Below are 21,789 nucleotides of genomic sequence, written 5' to 3' on the forward strand. Positions count from 1 at the left end.
CACCATCTGTCCTTCTACATTTCTCTCCTTGACACCATACGTACCCATCACCTCCTCATCATCTCAGTGTCCTTCACCAACATACCCTTTGAAGTCCGCTCCAATCACCACTCTCTTCTCCCTGCGTACACTCTCCACCCCTTCATCCAACTCTCTCTAGAATTCTTCTTTCTCTTCCATCTTCCATCTCACAACCATCTTACGGGGGCATATGCACTGATAACATTCATCATCACGCATTTGATTTCCATCTTCACACTCATCCCTCTGTGTGACACTCTCCACCTCCAACACACTCTTGACATACTCTTCCTTCAGAATTACCCTTAACCCATTTCTCCTCCCATCCGCACCATGGTAGAAGAGTTTGAACCCACCTCCGATGTTTCTGGCCTTACTCCCCTTCCACCTGGTCTCTTGCACACATAGTATATCTACCTCCCGTCTCTCCATCATATCAGCCAGCTCTCTCCCTTTACCAGTCATAGTGCCAACATTCAAAGTTCCGACTCTCACTGCCACACTCCTACCCTTCCTCCTCTCCCGCTGCCTCTGGACATGCCTTTCCCCTCTCCTTCTCCTTCGCCCAACAGTAGCATAGTTTCCACTGGCCCCCTGCTGGCCAACAGTACCATTGGCGGTAACCTGGGCCTCGACCAATCTGGTATGGAAATCTGATTTATGATCCGCATATTTGATTTGGCAAAGGTTTTATGCCAGATGCCCTTCCTGATGCAACCCTCCCCATTTGTCTGGGCATGGGACCGGCACTAAGAATGCACTAGCTTTTGCATTCCCAGTAGCTGGGTTATAATATTAATCAACTAAACTAATTATCAACACTAATTATTAAATTAATACTGATCAGGTCCAATAAATGAGCAACAAGGCTATGTGCAAATATTCTGGTGTAGGAATGATTGAGTGTGAGAATGGAGTGTGTGTTAGGGTGAGAGAGAACGTGTTTGTGTGTTTGTGCGCCGCTTCACACTGAAAGGAGGAGGTATTTGTGTGTGTGTGTGTGTGTGTGTTATACTGCCTCATCAAAGGTAGGCCCATAAAACAAAGGCCAGTGTGTTCATTGGGGTTTACGTGATAAGGGCGATGAACTAAAGGTCAGTAACCTTTAAGACTTGTGTGTTGATGGACATGAAGGACATGACAGTGTACTGAACGCCTCCTTGTGTCCTTGGCGGTTTCCAAATGTTCCCTGGGCTGCCTTTCACGCCAAGGCATATAAATCAAGCGTGCTCAAAATGACATCCAGGCCTAGACTTGGCTGGGTACAGACCAGGCCTGGATGTCAAGACAGGATCTTTGTCCTCTTTTCTTTTCACCATGAAGTGAATGGAGCACTCAGGGATGGCTGGGTTGAAGAAATTGTGTGCGATGGAGGAGTTGCTGGTACCTGTGTTTTGGGGTCACATACCAGTTTTGTTTCTAAAATTCAACCCATCCGTCCATCCATCCATTATCCAAACCACTTATCCTACTCAGGGTAGCGGGATGCTGGAGGCTATCCCAGCAGTCATTGGGCGGCAGGCGGTGAGACACCCTGGACAGGCCAGCAGTCCATCACAGGGCCCCAAAACGTTTGGGAATGGGTATGACGGCACTAAGTAGGGCTGCAACTAATGATTATTTTTATTATTGTAACTGTAGACTCTGAACAAAGTTTTGATAGCCACATAAAGGCAGTAACAAAGTCGGCTTGCTACCATCTTAAAGACATAGCAAGAACAAGAGGATTTGTGTCTAAAGACGATTTGGAAAAACTTATCCATGCCTTTATTTCCAGTAGATTAGACTTTTTTATTGGTCGTATTTCTATCAAACAGCTGCTGCTCACACGGAACACCGCTGCTGTAGCCTGACAAGGACCAAGACTCAACACATAAATCCAGTTCTCAGAACCCTCACTGGCTTCCAGTGAATCACAGGTTTATATCTGAAACACCGATCCTTGTTTATAAACCTCTTAATGGTTCAGGGCTGAACAAAGTTACTGACCTGCTTTGAGAATATGAACCTTCCGGAGCTCGCAGGTCGTCTAAGGCTCTGCTGGTAGTGAGGCAGCGTTCAGTCGTTCTGCAGCTCACAACTGGAACAACCCACCTGAAGAAGTCAGACTTGACCCAAGTGTGAGCTCATCTAAATCCAGACCCCCCCCCCCCCTTTCTCCCCAATTGTACTCGGCCAATTGCCCTATTTTCTGAGCCGTCCGGGGCTCTGCTCCACCCCCTCTGCTGATCCGGGGAGGGCTGCAGACTACCACGTCTCCTCCAATCCACGAGGAGTCGCCAGCCGCTTCTTTTCACCTGACTGTGGACTTTCACCAGGGGGACGTATTGCGTGGGAGGCTCACGCTATTCCCCCCTGGCTCCCGAACAGGCGCCCCGACTGACCAGAAGAGGCGCCAGTGCAGCAGCGACCAGGACACATACCCACATCCGGCTTCCCACTCGGAGCCACGGCCAATTGTGTCTGTAAGGCCGCCTTACGAAGCCGGAGGAAACACTGGGATTCGAACCAGTGATCCCCGTGTTAATAGGCAACGGAATAGACCGCTACACTACCCAGACGGCCTAGGTTAAAAAGTCTAATGTCCGTCACTGGATTTCAGTAAATAATCACTTTAAATCTGTTTATTATATTTTCATCAAAGTTTAATTTCATTAAATCTTTTTTTTCTTAGTAACATTTTTATATTGTTCAGTATCTCCTTTTTAATGTATTTTATGCCCCTATTTAAAGCACTTTGAATTGCCTTGTTGTATGAAATGTGCTACATAAATAAATTATCATTGCCTGTGTAAGTCAAAAATACTGATGAATGTCCATCTTAAGTTTCCAGAGTCCAAAGTGACGTCTTAAGATTGTTTACTTACTCTGACCAACAGCCAAAAAACAAAAAAAAAAAAAAACTCAGTATTGTTTTCATAATTATTTAAATCAGAGGAAGGTAGCTAGTCTTAGCCTTGATGAAACTGCAACAAACAAGGGTTTGGTATATTTACTTGATGAAGGACTCAAACAATTAATCAACAACCAAAATTGTAATCGATTAATTTTCTGTTGATTGACTTTAATCGACTAATAATTTCAGAACTAGCACTGAGTCATGCTTAATGAACATGGAGGTGTGAATTTGGCCATGAAAGCTTAATTACAGCTGCAAGCTTCTGTGAGCTGAGAACTCAGATGTAAGGGGGTATATTGAATCTGTGTGTGTCTGTGTGTGTCTTCCTCAGGTGTTCCTGTCAGTAGCAGGGTATCAGCCAAAATCCAGCAGCTGGTCAACACTTTGAAAAGACCTAAACGGCCTCCGTTAAGAGAGTTCTTTGTTGACGACTTTGAAGAACTTCTTGAAGGTATGAAGGAGGCACACACCCTTGTTTCAAAGCACCTGGTTTATATATATATATATATATATATATATATATATATATATATATATATATATATATATATATATATATATATATATATATATAGCGTTTTTTTCCCGAAACTGTCAATGGTGTTGTGAGTGCTCAACTAATGAGGAGCAGAATATCAACACAGATACAGGAAAAAAGATTTTAATACATTGCAGTAAAGGCCTGTTTCGTGCATCTCGCACTCATCAGCTGCTAATGTGTTTCAATAGAGAAACTAAGTAGGGCTGTATATATATATATATATATATGTGTGTATATATATATATATGGAGATAGCCTGCTCTTCAGAAGAATGAAAGGGCAAATATGTAAAAATAGAATAGATTTTGATTTGGTGGGTTGCTTGTGTGAAACATCACGTTACTTGGTAAGGGTTAGTCCTTTATGTACTATATCTTTGTGCATGCAATGCAAGAGAAATAAAAGGAGTTTAGGATAAAACAGGGGCCTCCTGTACACGTTGCAAATAGCAGATAAACAGGCACTGTGGCTGACCTTTGACCCCTGACATCCCTGTAAATACTTGTTTTTGGAGTACAAGTTGATAAGAAAACCATCTAAAGGCCCTTTGATGGGAAAAATCTTGACATCCTTGACCTGCTCCATCTCTTCACCACCTCCAGTCCAGCAGCCGGACCCCAACTTGCCCAAGGCCGAGGGGGCCCAGATGGTGGCCCTGCAGGGGGAGCAGCTGGGGGTGGTCACCAACTGGCCCCCGTCCCTGGAGGCGGCCCTGCAGCGCTGGGGCACCATTTCCCCCAAAGCCCCCTGCCTCACCACCATGGACACCAATGGAAAACCACTTTATGTGCTCACCTATGGTACGTAAGTAAAAAGCACTCGAGGACTTACCAACAGACAGACAGACCGATAGATCAATCGACTGATTGATCAGTCGATTGATAGAGAACATACAGGGTGCTGGTTGGTGATTAAAAAGAATGTTTCTTGGTGTAAATGCCTCAGAGGTTTAACTGTATGAGCCGGGTTAATGAAGTGATAAACATCTCCAGATACCGTAGGAAGGATAAAACTGGATGAGCAACGTTTTTACCATCTGAGATAATTACCATTCAAGAGGCCCTGGAGGAAGTTGTTGAACCAGCGACTGTTCCAGTAGAGAAACTGGGTTGAATGTTAATGTATTATTATACCAAATAGAAATGTGGGGACAGAAGGACTATGTGATTCATGACATTGATGAAAACACATACTCGGTTAACAATCCATAGATAAATTAAATTTAGAGGGAGAATTATGTTTTAAAATACAGTATTTACATATTTTAAGAATGCTATGTTTTATATGAATCGGTTTGGGGCTCTTGAATATAATTGATGTTCCATTGCCCATATCAAAACACTACAGCTCCCAACAATGAACCTAGCTGGGTCTCTGTCACCTGCAACTCCATATCAAGTGACTTTTTTTTTAATGTTGAAATTGGCATAATACACAAAAGACACAGAGCTTCAGCACTGTGGGCTGTTCAGTCCGTGATGTAAAACACAAAATAAAGCACATAACATCATCAGTATTAACTAACTTATCTAAACCATATGAAGATTGACCCCCTTCTAAAGAGCAAATAATATGTGATGAGCAGAATTCAGTCCTTAAGGGTCAGTCTACATGTGGTATAGGCTACATGATGTGAATGTGACCAGAATCTTTATTTCAACGTGCTTTTGTAAAATTTCAGTTATAACTGAAACAGAATATAAAAATGGTAATGTACGCACTATTGTTCCATATGAGTGCAAATGGTGTATTTGTAGAAATCCGTCGTCAGCCCACACAGGCTTTCCCAAGCTGATTAACTGAAGCAGCAAACAATGTTGAACTCCTGCTGCCTCTGCATCATTTCACTAATGGCAGCCAGACTGAGGGGTTAAGCACATTAGCAAAGTGTGGACAAGGACACTCACCAGGAAACCTGCCCTGTAACGGTGTGTGTCAGAGTTTTATATCTCCTTTTTATATATATATATATATATATTTATTATGAGCTACTGGAAATGGATGTCCCAGTTGAAGATGAGCATATTGCCTAAGGGAAGAATTAAACCTGTGATATTTCAATCACAGGATGTGCTCTTAAAACCCACGGCAGGTATCTCCAGAAGGACCAGAAACCAATTTTTCAGGCTATTAGGCTAACTAATGAATAGAATTGCACCCATCTCTAGAATGTTTTAAGTTGGAATTACATGGCAGGCTTTTGGAAAAGTATTGGCAACTTAACATGGACAGTAATTTGGGATACACGTTGTCCTTAAGAGTCAGAGATGCAATTTTATCTTAGCTGACAACTGTGAGCTATCATTGGTCCCATTGTTGGGTCAAAAACCGACCCTCAAGAAACTATAAGGCATTCAGCCATCCGTCCATTATCTATATCCACTTAATCCAGTTCAGGGTTGCTTCCCAAAATGCATTGGGTGAAAAGTAAGGGGACACCATGGACACTCAACAGTCCATGACAGGACACACACACTGTCACACACATGCCATTTACATCTACAGAGAATTTAGACTCTCCAGTTTACCTTAAATGCATGTCTTTGGACTGTGGTACAAACCCAGGCATTCATTGATATCATCGTTACTGATTCTGAGTCCAAATCCTTAAATGTCAACAAATACCAAGTACTGATCTGATCCATTACTTTTGCTGAATAGTGCAGATTTAGACCATTAGTTTGGGCTCAATGGGCAAAATAATTGAGATGGAAACAGTTTCACCATCAAAAGAAATTCAGCCTTCCATGGGCTAAAAATGGAGTAAATCGGGCCATTTTGCTTTTATTGATGACATGTTACTCATAACTTTTGGTATCAGATTCTAGCTTCATGTAAAATCTTTTATACTCAGTTTTAGCCTTTTCTCGATCTAGTGGAAACCCCTGCAAACTCTACAGATGGCTTGAAACCGAGTTATGCAAAGTCCATTCATCCATCCATTATTCAAACCGCTTATCCAGCTCTCAGGGTCACGAGGATACTGGAGCCTATTCCAGCAGTCATTTGGTGGCAGGTGGGGAGGCTCCCTGGACAGGCCGTCTGGCCATCACAGGGCCAACACACGCACACATGTGCCCCCCCCCCCCCCAGGACAATTTAGTATGGCCAGTTCACCTGACCTACATGTCTTTGGACTGTGGGAGGAAACTGGAGTACCCTGAGGTAACTCATGCAGACATGGGGAGAACATGCAAACTCCACACAGAGGATGACCTGGGACGACCCCCATGGTTGGACTACCCCGGGGCTCAACCTTCTTGCTGTGAGGCGACCAGGCTAACCACTGCGCCACCATGCCACTGTTATGCAAAGTCAATACAGTATTTATGTGGTGGAAGTCACCAGCCAACCGAGAATGCCGGGAACAAAATCAATCAACCACTATACATGGCCTTCATAGACCTCACCAAAGCCTTTGATTCTGTGAACTGTCAGGCTCTCTGGCTGGTACTGGCAAAAATTGGCTGCCCGGACAAATACATCCGGATACTGAGACTACTGCATGACAGTATGTCAGCCACAGTACTCAGTGGCAGTGGAGATGAAATGGAACCCTTCAGGGTTCACACTGGATTCAAACAAGGCTGTGTCATTGCTCCTACCCTGTTCTCCATTTTCATTTCTGCTATCCTCCATCTTACGACTAAACACCTGCCACAAGGATTCAGAATCATGTACAGAACCGACAGACAACTCCTGAACATCAACAGATAAAAGCAGAACCACCACCATATCTATCATGGAGCTGCAGTATGCTGATGACAATGCCCTCATGGCCCATTCAGTAGAGGACCTACAGTGCATTCTGGATGCTTTTGCCAAGGCATACAAGCAGCTTGGTCTGGCCCTTAACATAAAAAAAGACCCAGATCTTCTACCAGCCACCACCCAACACAAATAACCCTGCTCCACCTCCAACTATCTCTGTTGACAAAACCAGACTGGAAAAGGTGGACCACTTTATGTATCTCGGAAGCCTGCTATCCTCCAAAGCTAACATTGATGAGGAAATACACAACCGCCTCAGCTGTGCCAGTGGGGTTTTCTCAAGACTGAGAAAAAGGGTCTTTGAAAACCGCGACCTCCAGGCCGGGACGAAAAATCTGGTCTACAGAGCGGTAGTGTTGCCCACCCTACTGTATGGACCAGAATCCTGGACCACATACAGCAGGCACCTGAAGGCACTAGAGGCACATCATCAGAGGTGCCTCTGAAAAATCCTCAAGATCACCTGGGAAGATAGACGCTCCAGCACCAGCGTACTGGAGGAGGCTAACATTCCCTCTATCACTGCCACCATCGCCCAACACCAGCTGAGATGGACTGGCCATGTCATCCGTATGCCTGACTCTCGCCTTCCAAAACAAGTCCTATACTCCTAGCTTCTCACAGCACAACGTGCCCCGTAGGTCAAAAGAAAAGGTGTAAGGATAACATCCAAGCGAACATCAAAAAATGCCACATAGACCCTAAGACCTGGGAGGACACAGCAACCAACAGGGCGACCTGTTGCTCGAAAGAATTCCTGCTTCAGTTTGTCTGGTAACGTGGACTTCCAGATGACGTTAAGTCCCTCAATGGCACCCAAAGCCTTTCCAATTCGAAGCTTCACATCTCTTTCAGTGGATTCGATGTTGCTTCCCAAGTAAATGAATTCCGAGACAGATTTGATGTTGTGACCATTGATGAGATGATTTCTTCTCGGTTATAGCTGATGAATTCAGTTTTCCTAGCATTGATGTAGAGGCCTACTTGTTTTGCTGCCTTTTCAAGACTGCAACAGCGATGTAGCATGCTTAGTGTTGTCAGCGAGAAGGGCAAGATCATCTGCGTAGTCAACATCAGTTAAGGTTTGAGCAGGATGTCGACTGCTTCTCCTGGGCTTCGGTGTAAGGCCAACCTCCTTGATCGTGTCAATGGAGGTTCTTCAGCTAACAACTAAGCCAAGTCAGCCAAGTGTGTGTTGTTGTTGGGTTTTTTTACCTTCCCTGCAATGCGGCCTGACCATGAGGCTCACAAGCACACCAGAAAACAGCCCTCAACACGTGTCCCTAGCCCCAGGTTTGATGATACATATTTTAGTCCTCAACCCTGCGACAATGAGCTCCTCTGAACAACAGCTTTAGGCCACAGGTTTGAGCTGTTCCTCTTCCAGATGACAGCAGAGGAAATGGCCTTGGGTTCAAGCGGCGTAAAGCCGTGAAGTGATTTATCCAGAATGAGGAGCTCTGCCCCTCTCCGGTCTTAATGAATTTTGAGCCAGGTTCTCCCTGCTGTACGTTGGGTTGGTGAGCATGAACACACACACAAACACACACACAAACACACACTCACTCACATAAACACACACACCCACTCACTCACATACACACACCAAACGAGCGAAACAAATACTGCTACATGCACATGCAGGCACATCTCTACCCCACAGCCCTAAAACATAACTTTATCCCTGACCTTCGTCAACAAGCCATGCTGTGTGTGTGTGTGTGTGTGTGTGTGTGTGTGTGAGAGAGAGAGAGAGAGAACACACTGACTTGTAAGAGGAGTGCTAGCAGCAGATAATGAGTAGATAGGAGTGCTTACCGGACTGTGAAATGTCTTCAGCCAGCACTCAGGAGCCTCCACCAGAGAGGCAACACGGCGGGTGAGGCTGCACTTGCACTTCACGTTAGTGTGTGTGTGTGTGTGTGTGCGTGCCCGCACGCTCGTGTGTGTCTGTGCACGCGCGTGCTTGCAGTGTGCAAAATCGGTTTGCGGTGTCGAATCTCAATCTCCATCCCAATCTCTGTTTGTGCGTCTCGCCCTCTTCTCTCCGAGGCGTTTTAGCTTTTATTCCTCGGGTGTCGTCTCTTTGATGTCGACCGGCAAGGACAAGGTTGTTGTGCTTCTTCCTGTCAGGCCGTCCTCAGTGCTCGAGTCCCCCGAACAACAGACAGAATTGGCGATGAGGTATTCTCTTCACCCCTCTGTGAGCCACTGCACTGCAGATGACCTCGCCTAATGGGCTGGTCAGGATGGATTTGTAGTCACAGCTGCTCTTCCTCTTGGTCTCCGAGCACAGCGGGTCTGAAAGAGAGCGAGTATTTCTAGGAAGAAATTACGTCTCATAAGGGTCAGCTGTTTGAATCGACAAACATGGCTCAGTGCTGAGGCGGTTCAACACAAACATGCAAACAGAGTCCCACACAAACAAGGAAAAGTCTGTTTCTCGGAGTTTGTGATGTACTCGTCCTGTTTTCTGCTTTCCTTTGGTTTGTTTAGATCTTTTTGATCTCCTTGGTCTGCAGTGCAGAGCTCTTAGGGACAAACCTGTTCGCTTAAATCTGTTGATAAACATCTTCTTTTTTTAAACCCCCCCCCCCTTCTTTTTTTTTCTCTCTCCAATTGTATTTGTCTAATTACCCTATTTTCTGAGCTACTTGGCCAAATACCCCATTTTCCGAGCCGTCCCGGTAACCGCCGCACCCCCTCTGCTGAACCGGGGAGGACTGCCGAATACCACATGCCTCCTCTGATACATGTGGCGTCGCCAGCCGCTTCTTTTCACCTGACACCGACAGTGAGGAGTTTCACCAGAGGGACGTAGCGCGTGGGACGATCACGCTATTCCCTTCAGCCCCCCCTTCCCGAACAGGCGCCCCGATCTTTCAGAGGAGGCGCTAGTGCAGCGACCAGGACACATACCCACATCCGGCTTCCCACCCGCAGACCCGGCCAATTGTGTCTGTAGGGACGCCTGACCAAGCCGGAGGTAACACGGGGATTCGAACCGGCGATCCCCATGTTGGTAGGCAACGGAATAGACTTCTACACTACCCGGACACCCAATTTGTTGTTTTTTTTTGAGAGGAAGGCAAGAATTATCCCCTCTGGCTGGGCCAGGGTAGCTGACATTTTCACCACATGGATAAGTGGCATGTACACACACACACACACACTCTTAAACACCGACATTGTAGTTCTATTTCCAGCAGTTCTTCTTCTTCACCCTATAAACTTGACGTCTGCTTATTCGAGGTTGCAGTGTTTGTCTCCTCTGTAATCAAAGTGAATTTCATTGGTTTGAGCAAGTTTGCCTGCTTGAGGAATTAACTTGGTAGGTTGCTTACAATCACTTTAACCAAAATGCAGCAACAAATAACCATTAAAAAAGGTCTGCTGTGAGTAAGCCAGTAAAACTTAGAGTGAGAAAAGTAGAAAAATGGAAATGGAAAGAAAAAACAAAACGAAATGGGATTCTTCTACACAATAATACACACATGATTAGGGAACTACACACGTCAGTTACTGCCGGACCGGGTGCCCTGCGCCGAGGCGGTGGATGCCGGTGGTGGAAGATCTCAGCATTGACATACACAGAAAGAATATCCACTAGTTCAGAGTTCAACCACCACAGGGTTCGACATTAACCATGGCCCGATGGCCCGTGGCCATAAAAAGTTACTCTGTGGCCACCAAGTCAAGGTTAATAAAAAAAATTTTTAAAAACCCACTGCCCTTCGCAAATGCAACGTCACAGTTCCACAAATATCCCGATTCATTCACGTCTTTTAAGTCAACATTCTATGAAAACAGCTAACAATTACTTAATTTTACTCATCGCCAGCTAGCTGCTGATATGTCGGGGCTGCTGAAGTATGGGTTTACTAAGCCTAACGTTACTCAAGCTGCGAACACGATCCCTACAGAAGAACCAGAAAAACAAAAGGTGACTATGAACAAACGGAACAGCAACGAAAATTCAGGAGTGAATGGAAGCAAGAGTTTTAAGTGGCTAGAATACGACACATCTAAGGACGTAACGTACTGCGGTGTGCCGCCGATTTCCTCAACAAGCCGAGAAGTCTAGCTCATTTTTCATCGGAAACAATGCCTTCAGGAAACGCCACATCACAATTCATGGAAGAAGTGGACGACACTTAAGGTGCACAGTTGCACACCTTGCAGTTACATCGCCTGAAAATACAATACACCCATGGGGGAGACAAATAGGTCAAATGGAGAGTGGTTAACGGGAGAAAGGGTTGAAAATTTTAAACATCGCATACTATTCTGTACGCAAGGCTCAGCGTTTTTGCTACCAATTTTCACCGAAAAATACCCAGATTTTTTTTAAAAAGAGCAGATCAGTTTAAACTGATTTTCACCCGGATATTATGTTTCCACGGATCCAAAAGTTGTTCCTTTTTGTGTGAGGTTATGTAACAGTGTCCTCTTTTGGCGAAATTCGGCATGCTGGATGGCTTTGAAAAATAAAAACCGAAAACATTGAGCCTTGTCTGTACGTAACGAAATCGCATTCAGTGCTTTCCCTGGGCTTATCGAACTCCATATCAAGAACGGCGTGGACATGGTGCATGGATATGCAAACGACAAAGCCACAGCAAGGTGGGTTGGTTTAATTCTAATCTCGTTAGCTAGCTAGCTGGTTAGGTTTATATGCTGCAAATTAACGTAGTGGTAATGCTACCAAGTAGAGCAGCTACCTAAATTTATTGGACAAATAATGTAATGCTAGCTACTCTTCATCAGCAGTCGGCTATTGCTGGCTAGCTTGTGTAGCATATTTTCTGTTTGTTTTGCAGCTAGTTGCTCATAGGTAATGGTGTTAACGTTGTTGTCGGCAACTTTACTGCTGTAGATTCATTCCCCACATCTACAATGACATCTGGGAATCAACACTGGAGAAGCTGTGCCAAGCCCGCTATATTTCGGTTCTTGCGGATTAGAATTCTACTGCTTTTTGTAATGTTTTTTATTGCACTCATGACTGACGCCGGGACAATGCTGGGAGGGAGGAAGCAAGCAAGCGAGAGAGTATGAGGCAGAAGGATGCTTTCAATTTAAATAATTATAAAAAATATATTAATTCTGCCCATGTATTTTGACAATTTCGGCTACAGTTAGACGTATGTCTTATAGGTTTTCTACTACTTTTTGTAATGTTTTTATTGCAGACATGACTGACAGGCACAATGCTGGGAGGGATGGAGGGAACGAGAGAGAGCGTGTATGAGGCAGAGGCATGGAGGGGGGGTGCGAAAAAGAGACTGAACTAAGAGAGAGAATATGTATGTATGTTTACAAATGAACTTGAGTTTTCAATTTAAATAAATAGTTATATATTTTCATTTTGTTGATATCGTTTCGTTTGTTGATGTGTCAGTGTTAAGTTGTGTTAAATTGCCTTTTCTGGGTTTTTACATTTGGGTCACCAAAAATATACTTTGGCTACCAAATTTAGGGGCTTGGTGGGCCATGGGGCCAGTGCTTAAAAATATTAGCATCTATCCCTGCACCAGGGGAAAGAAAGGGAAAAGAAAGACTGCGATGTCTGTGTCACAACGTCAGTGTTGTGGAACAGGAACACAGACAAAAAATGCTTGAAATTTTCATGTATTCAGATCAGATACGCCAGAAAAGAGTGTGTGGTGCTTAGATTTCTCATGGCAATTGTAGATGTTACCATTATTATGAAATACCAACTGATGCAGCATCATTCATTTTATATTCATAATCTACTACTACTTTCGGCTGCTCGTGTTAGGAGTCGCCACAGCGGATCATCCGTTTCCATCTCTCCCTGTCCTCTGCATCTTCCTCTGTCACACCAGCCACCTGCATGTCCTCCCTCACCACATCCATAAACCTCCTCTTTGGCCTTCCTCTTCTCTTCCCTGGGAGCTCCGTATTCAGCATCTGTCTCCCAATATACCCAGCATCTCTCCTCCACACATGTCCAAACCATCTCAATCTTACCTCTCTTGCTTTGTCTCCAAACCGTCCAACCTGAGCTGTCCCTCTAATATAATCATTCCTAATCCTGTCCTTCTTTGTCACTCCCTATGAAAATGTTAGCATTTTCAACTCTGCCACCTCCAGCTCCACTTCCTGTCTTTTTATCAGTGCCACTGTCTCCAAACCATATAACATAGCTGGTCTCACTACCATCTTGTAAACCTTCCCTTTAACTCTTGCTGGTACCCTTCTGTCACAAATCACTCCTGACACTCTTCTCCACCCACTCCACCCTGCCTGCACTCTCTTCTTCACCTCTCTTCTTCACTCCCTGTTACATAGAACAGTTTCATTTTATTCTCAAGATCCATTTTATATTCATAATATTTGTTAGTAATACCGACAACTATAATCAGTATTATCAAACTGAGGTTATAGTAACATTGGCAAAATGTTATATTTAGTCCTTCAGCAGCGCTCCTAATACCAGGAAGCGCGCTCTACTGTTATCTATAGAAATGTGTTGGTAGATGTGATGACACTTGGCTCATTGTAAACGCCTCATGTTCCCACCAGTCCTAACAGGCAGACAACCAGACAGCCGGTTCTGGTCGGCTGTGTGAGTTTTGGGTCTGTCGCCAGTGCAGATTGTGTCATTTCTCTGGCAGCAGGTCCGAACGTCGCTCGCCATTCCTCTGCCAGTGCAGCATGACTCAGAGAGCTGAGGTCACCGCCGTGGCGCCGCCTGGACGGCTCTGTTCCTGCCAACACAAGAAACACACGTTTGGAAAAAATCGCGCATACTGTCCTCTTTCAAGTTACATTTTGCTCAAGGGATAAATGGTCATTTAAAGACAATTTGAAATGGAAATTGACTTTTTTTTCCTTTTTTTTGTTTTACCTTGTTAGCTCAGTCTTATTCTGCGCCTCTTCCAAAAAAAATCATGAAAATTGTTTTGTTCTTTCACTTATTTTACATCAAAATCTAGTCAGCTTAACTTCCTCTAAGCCAGCCAAATTTTTGTGATTGTGTTACCAAGGCTAAGCAGGCGGGTGAACAGCATTCCAGCCAATCAGCAAATGTTTTGCACCATCCATCCATTATCCAAACCGCTTATCCTGCTCTCAGGGTCGTGGGGATGCTGGAGCCGTCCCAGCAGTCATTGGGTGGCAGGCGGGGAGACACCCTGGACAGGCCGCCAGACCATCACAGTGCCGACACACACATTCACACCTAGGGACAACCTAGTACGGCCGATTCACCTGACCAACATGTCTTTGGACTGTGAGAGGAAACCGGAGCACCCGAAGGAAACCCACGCAGACACGGGAAGAACATGCAAACTCCACACAGAGGACGACCCGGGACGACCCCTAAGGTTGGACTACCCCGGGGCTCGAACCCAGGACCTTCTTGCTGTGAGGCGACCACGCTAACCACTGTGCCACTGTGTATTTTTTTCCACCATCCAATCAAATAATATCCTGTTTTACTTGGAAATATGCCACATTACGGATACGCTGTTAAGCCCATTTCATATTGTTTCTATGCATTTGGTTTACAAACTAGCAATCAGACACTGTATATTTTAGAGATAATGAAGAATGAACATGCTCTTTTATTTTTTCAATTATACATTGAGTTCTGTTAAGTGAGGATTTAGTTTGAGATTGACAGAAAAGTGGTCAAATAAACTCCGCATCATACTCCGTTCTCACATTAAAGTGGCGCCATTTGAAAAGTGTGATGAGCAATTAAAACAAACAAATGTTAGAATAAGCATTGCTAACGCCTAACAGTATTTTGCTTAAGACTTTCAGAAGTGGTAACTTCCATCTGTATGTACCGTCAGATTCATTTCACAAAAATTATTTTAAAAAAAAATTGAAACTCGATTTAATTTTTTAGTGTATGCAGTTGGGTAAATAATTGATTAGTACATTTTGATTAAGAATATGAGTGATGTTGAGTGTTTCGTTCCGTCGTACCTCACTGTGATGTCATAGATTTCAGCCTATTTGGCGGCCAATCAGAAACCTCTGGAAATGTTCCAAATTTGTCAGCAGTTGCTAGGCAGATTTCAGTTTTTCCCCCCTCCCCAACATCCCCTCATGTCTGTTGATGTGGAAGAGGAATACCAACGACCTTGCATTGGCATTCCCAAAGTCATTTGATACTTCTCAAAGAACCCAGACACACAAACTCATGTTTTTTTTAAAAATAAAAACTGCTGTTTTGAAACCCATTTGTTAACCGCCTACCTCCCCAAAGACAAACACACACACACACAGTCTGGTCTCACTATCCTTGTGTGGACCCCTCATTGGCTACATTCATTTCCTAGCCCTTAACCACGCAAACTACATGCCTAACCCTTAACCTAACCCTAATTCTAACCGTAACCCCTAAAACCAAGCCCCAACCCTAAAATAGACCCTTTTCCTTGTGAGGACCTCTGAAATGTCCACACGAGGTAGGTGCTGTCAGGTTTTGCTATCCTAATGAGGACATTTGGTCCGCACAAGGATAGCTAAACATGTACACACACACATCTGGAATCCATGCCTGATCGGTCATTATTTTTTATTTTTTTAATCTTTTTTGTGCGTGTGTATTCATAATGAGGGAACAGCCATGAAGGAACATCTATAGTTGAGCGTTACTTCATCGATGAACCTCACTCGATCGTGGCCTCTGATAGTTTACCTGTACAGGTAAATAGGAAGGAGAACACCTTTTTCCTCTCATCTCTTTTCCCTCCTTTCCCTGCTCTGATTTCAGCGAGCCTGCAACTGATTCTGTTGGTTTAAAAAAAAAAAAGAGAGCGAGGGAGGGAGGTCACGGGGTCGGCGTTGGTTCACTCAAAATGCAGGTTCGAGTTACCCTGCATTTATGTGTGTGCCTAAGATAAGAAACTGACCAAATCAGTCACTCAAAGAAATGAGACATTTCAGTTGTTTAATGACCTGCTGATGGTCTGTATGATATTCTATATGACTTCCAGGCCGTGTCGTTTGATGCGCCGCGGCCCTGTCTTTCTATGAACAGGCTTGTGGTGGGTGTACAGTTTCAATGGAAAGCTCTGCCAATTAATACACAAGGTGCGTTTGATTTGCCTGCCACCCTGTAAGGGCTGCTATCCATGCACAAACATATACATAGGGTTCATACATCTGGCACTGCAAGCAAGATAAATCAGTCGCACCACGAATAATTGGAAGCTAGAAGTTATTTTGAATTTGGGTGAAATGCTGATAATACTGTAATGTTTGGCATATGGGGGCCCTTATGTTACAAAATGGGCCCTTGACTGTATCCCTTTCTCCATGCAGCTGGGGTCTGTAGCACTTTTGGTGAACAATTATCTTGAGAAATGCAATAAAAACTATATATGTATCCATCCATTATCGAAGCTGCTTATCCCGGTCAGGGTCGTGGGATGCTGGAGCCTATCCCAGCAGTTATTGAGCGGCAGGCGGGGAGACACTGGACAGGCCGCCCGGCCATCATAGGGCTGAGGCATTCACACGTGTGTGTATGTATCCATCCATTATCTAAACCGCTTATCCTGCTGTCAGGGTTGCGGGGATGCTGGAGCCTATCCCAGCAGTCATTGGGCGGCAGACGGGGAGACACCCTGGACAGGCCGCCAGGCCATCAAAGGGCTATATAAATATATATATATATATATATATATATATATATATATATATATATATATACACTACCGTTCAAAAGTTTGGGATCACCCAAACAATTTTGTGTTTTCCATGAAAAGTCACACTTATTCACCACCATATGTTGTGAAATGAATAGAAAATAGAGTCAAGACATTGACAAGGTTAGAAATAATGATTTGTATTTGAAATAAGATTTTTTTTACATCAAACTTTGCTTTCGTCAAAGAATCCTCCATTTGCAGCAATTACAGCATTGCAGACCTTTGGCATTCTAGCTGTTAATTTGTTGAGGTAATCTGGAGAAATTGCACCCCACGCTTCCAGAAGCAGCTCCCACAAGTTGGATTGGTTGGATGGGCACTTCTTTGAGCAGATTGAGTTTCTGGAGCATCACATTTGTGGGGTCAATTAAACGCTCAAAATGGCCAGAAAAAGAGAACTTTCATCTGAAACTCGACAGTCTATTCTTGTTCTTAGAAATGAAGGCTATTCCATGCGAGAAATTGCTAAGAAATTGAAGATTTCCTACACCGGTGTGTACTACTCCCTTCAGAGGACAGCACAAACAGGCTCTAACCAGAGTAGAAAAAGAAGTGGGAGGCCGCGTTGCACAACTGAGCAAGAAGATAAGTACATTAGAGTCTCTAGTTTGAGAAACAGACGCCTCACAGGTCCCCAACTGGCATCTTCATTAAATAGTACCTGTTAGAGCCTGTTTGTGCTGTCCTCTGAAGGGAGTAGTACACACCGGTGTAGGAAATCTTCAATTTCTTAGCAATTTCTCGCATGGAATAGCCTTCATTTCTAAGAACAAGAATAGACTGTCGAGTTTCAGATGAAAGTTCTCTTTTTCTGGCCATTTTGAGCGTTTAATTGACCCCACAAATGTGATGCTCCAGAAACTCAATCTGCTCAAAGAAGTGCCCATCCAACCAATCCAACTTGTGGGAGCTGCTTCTGGAAGCGTGGGGTGCAATTTCTCCAAATTACCTCAACAAATTAACAGCTAGAATGCCAAAGGTCTGCAATGCTGTAATTGCTGCAAATGGAGGATTCTTTGACGAAAGCAAAGTTTGATGTAAAAAAAATCTTATTTCAAATACAAATCATTATTTCTAACCTTGTCAATGTCTTGACTCTATTTTCTATTCATTTCACAACATATGGTGGTGAATAAGTGTGACTTTTCATGGAAAACACGAAATTGTTTGGGTGATCCCAAACTTTTGAACGGTAGTGTATATATATATATATATATATATATATATATATATATATACACACACACACGTGTGTGTATAAGCAGAGCGAGCAAAATAAACTCCATTTCACAAATAAATCAAATTTTATACTTGGTTTTTGAAATATTTTTAGAACTATGCAATCCTTGGAAAGTGCTGATTCTAAAGATACCTTTCTTTTTGTTCTACAATGAGTATTTCTGGAGTTTTAAGTGAACATACAAACATACACTCTCGCTATATATATATATATATATATATATATATATATATAATAAAGATAGGTGTAGGAAAAAAACTTAAGTGCATTTCAGTACAAGCTTGTTTTGTGTGTCATGCCCTCATCATTGGCCAATGGCTGCTGATGACTGCCAGTTACCAAAAAATGAATGAAGTAATTTCAGTCACAACCTTGGTTATTACTTTCGTCCTTTGGGATATCATACATATCCCTAGTAAGTGAATTTATCCCATCAAAGTTCTGACTTTGATGGGATTTGGTGAGTCGTGAGCTTGTCTAAAGGCGGTATTTTACGGTTAGCGGCTGAACAGAGACGTGTTTAACGGAGGTTTTGGTTCTTCTTACAGGTAAACTGTGGTCCAGGAGTGTGAAGGTGGCCTACAACCTCCTCCATAAATTGGGAACGAAACAGGAGCCTCTGGTCAGACCCGGAGACCGGGTGAGTTCAGAGGAGAGGGACGTGCTGGTGGATGGTGAGACCGAGAATGAGAGAAAGAGAGAGAGACGGGGGGGGGGAGTGAATGAGAGAAAAATGGCAAGCCATCACTGACAAAGAGGTAGTAACAAGTCTGTCAGTTAAACAGAACAAACAACATGAGAATCAATATGGGCAATGGATGAGGTCAGTACCTCCTTTTTCCCCACAATCCTCCTCTTATGGACAGTAATTAAGAAGGACGATCTTGTGCCGTCACTTCATCATGTTCTCCAGTGTCATTTCCTTTTCTTTTTTTTGAGGCTTTCTTTTTTTTATAATCCACCTTTATTTAAACCAACAATACAAACATATTCAAACTACAGCTGATCTTAATATAATAGAAGATAAAGAACATGGGGCATGTTGTTGTGTAAAAATTATATTAAAACAACAAATCTTCCCATATTTTGTTTTTCTTGCTTTCACATTTGTTCACTGTGCAAAACACTTAATGAGATAATTCTGCTTAAGAAACAACAGGTTTCCCTTTTACACGTTTACATTTATGCAAGTAAAATATACTGTACATGTTAAGATTCAACGAGCATGTTTTTTAAGGTGTGATGTTCAGATTAACACCAGAATGACCCGGATTTCACTCCCACCTAAAACGACCACTGCCGGTTTTTAAACTCTGTATTCTGTCAAGATAAATACCCAGTTGAGATATTAATGCATTACATATGTTAGTATGTCTGTTAGGAAACTAACTGACACCAAAATTAACATTTTAACAACTATAATACTATTTTTAAACAATTTAAACTTCAGAGAGACATGGTCGAACTTGAATAGCAAAATTGAAATAGTGAAAATATTACCCGAAAAACTAAAGGGCAAACACATATTGCTAATCTAACAAACGTAACAAAGCCTATAAAACGTGAAATGTAAAAAAAGAACTGAAAATAAATATTGAAACAGTCCGAAACAACGACTGGAACTTAAAAACTGCTAGAACGACCGTGGGCGGTCAAAATGACCGCCGCGGTTTTTAAACTCTATACTCTGTCAAGATAAATACCCAGTTGAGATATTAATGCATGACATATGTTAGTATGTCTGTTAGGAAACTAAGTGACACCAAAATTAACATTGTAACAACTTTAATACTATTTTTCAAACAATTTAAAATGGCCGCTGTCCAACGCCTGTAAATACTGCAACGCCTCGGTGGTAGTCATGGTGTGTCTGTAACGGCGTCTGTAACCAGACAAGTTGGCAGTGATCAAAAATCAAGTTCTGGGTGTTCGGATAGTGTAGTAGTCTCTTCCGTTGCCTACCAACATGGGATCTTTGACTCAGGTCCCTGTGTTACCTCCGACTTGGTCGGCCGTCTCTACAGACAATTGGTCATGTCTGCAGGAGGGAAGCAGATGTGAGTATGTATCCTGGTCGCTGCACTAGCGCCTCCTCTGGTCGGTCAGGGCGCCTGTTCAGGGGTGGGGGGAACTGGGGGCAATAGCATGATCCTCCCACGCGCTACGTCCCACTGGGGAAACTCCTCATTGTCAGGTGAAAAGAAGCGGCTGGCGACTCCACATGTATCAGAGGAGGCATATGGTAGTCTGCAGCCCTCCCCAGATCGGCAGCGGGGGTGGAGCAGCATGACCGGCACAGCTCGGAAGAGTGAGGTAATTGGCTGGATACAATTGGGGAGAAAAGGGGGGGCGGGAATCAAGTTTAGACTATTACTCTGCCCTGGAGAACGCTAGTGGGTTTTTTTTTAAGACAGAGCAATGAACTTCACGGAGGAAATGACGCGACCAACACACATCATAAATAGTGACATGACGCACACGATCACGCACAGATTACGTGTGGTCATTTCGACCGCTCATGGTTGTTTTAGGTAGATCTTATCATAACGTTTTTTTGTGCAATTGATCTAAAACTCATTTTAAATGCAAATATATGCAATTTTAGGAGAATTCAGGCAGCGGCAGGTCTGTGTCTTTTTTCCCCACAAAATTATTAAAGTTTGAAAATCCAAGACGGTTATAATGACCGCCCTGGTCATTCTGGTGTTAAACTGGCGCTTCAAACCAGGATGATGAAGAAAAGTTTAGCATTTTACTCAAAATAGCAGATGTCCTTTACCGCTCTTTCACCTGAGCGACTTGTGCTCCCTGATTCACAAGAAAAAGGAGTTGAAGGTTGGCGCCAGGCCAGCGAGAGCCGGGAGGCGGCGGCGCTTTAATGAAGACGGGAGTGTTTTTCTTTTTTATTTCCACGCTCGCACAGAATTAGAAACCAGTGGTTGTGAGTTTTACTGCCGCTGTAATAGGTTGCAGAAGGGGGAGTTCGGAGGGCGTGTCCTTTCATTGTGTTATAATCTGACTTACCCGCTGGTTACTGCAAAGGCTTTTCGTTAGAGGGCGCTCTGCGGGTCGGCGTCGGACGCTGTGGTTAAAACAGACGTGGCTAATTACAGATAGAAATGAAACTGGCGCTGGTGCGATTACCGAGATACGGGAGGGATTAATGTGAGCGAAGAAAGTCACCTCGTTTAGCAACTATTTCTGCTTTTGTTAATCAAGCCTTTACTTGTTTGGGTGGCTTTGCTGACATGCAGCACTACAAGGTTTCTGTTTTATTTTCGTTTTTTTAGATTCAAGAGACGATATGACTTCTTTACATCCATGACTTTTACAACTTCGAAGTTCTTCAGCAGTTTTTTTTTTATATATATATAAAAAGGCTTTTACGAGAACGAGGGCCATAAAATTTCTCAGCTCAGAAAAGACCAAAGGGGGGGAAAAGTCATGGAATGTGACCGCAGCAGGGTGACGGAGTGTGTGGAGGAGGCAGATCGGCGTGCAGACGGAGGAGAGGAGGCTCACACTTCATCACCAGCATCTGTACATAACAATGAGTAACAGGACCTCTTATAGTCTCTTCTAGCTGATCTAGCACACTTCAGGAATCAGGAATTCATTTGAA

General features: G+C 43.6%; 1 protein-coding gene across 2 annotated transcripts in view; it reads left to right on the forward strand.

The window, feature by feature from the left end:
* The window catches only part of LOC130123478 (disco-interacting protein 2 homolog C), a 191,010-nt gene that overhangs the window by 62,606 nt on the left and 106,615 nt on the right, over nt 1-21,789 (forward strand). For both annotated transcript variants that reach the window (XM_056292647.1, XM_056292649.1), the window contains exons 6-8: nt 3,252-3,371; nt 4,064-4,261; nt 18,716-18,807. In XM_056292647.1, coding sequence (XP_056148622.1) covers nt 3,252-3,371; nt 4,064-4,261; nt 18,716-18,807 — 410 coding nt within the window. The remainder of the gene's footprint in view (nt 1-3,251; nt 3,372-4,063; nt 4,262-18,715; nt 18,808-21,789) is intronic.

The sequence above is a fragment of the Lampris incognitus genome, chromosome 14, assembly GCF_029633865.1.
Source record: "Lampris incognitus isolate fLamInc1 chromosome 14, fLamInc1.hap2, whole genome shotgun sequence".
Lineage (NCBI taxonomy): Eukaryota > Metazoa > Chordata > Actinopteri > Lampriformes > Lampridae > Lampris > Lampris incognitus.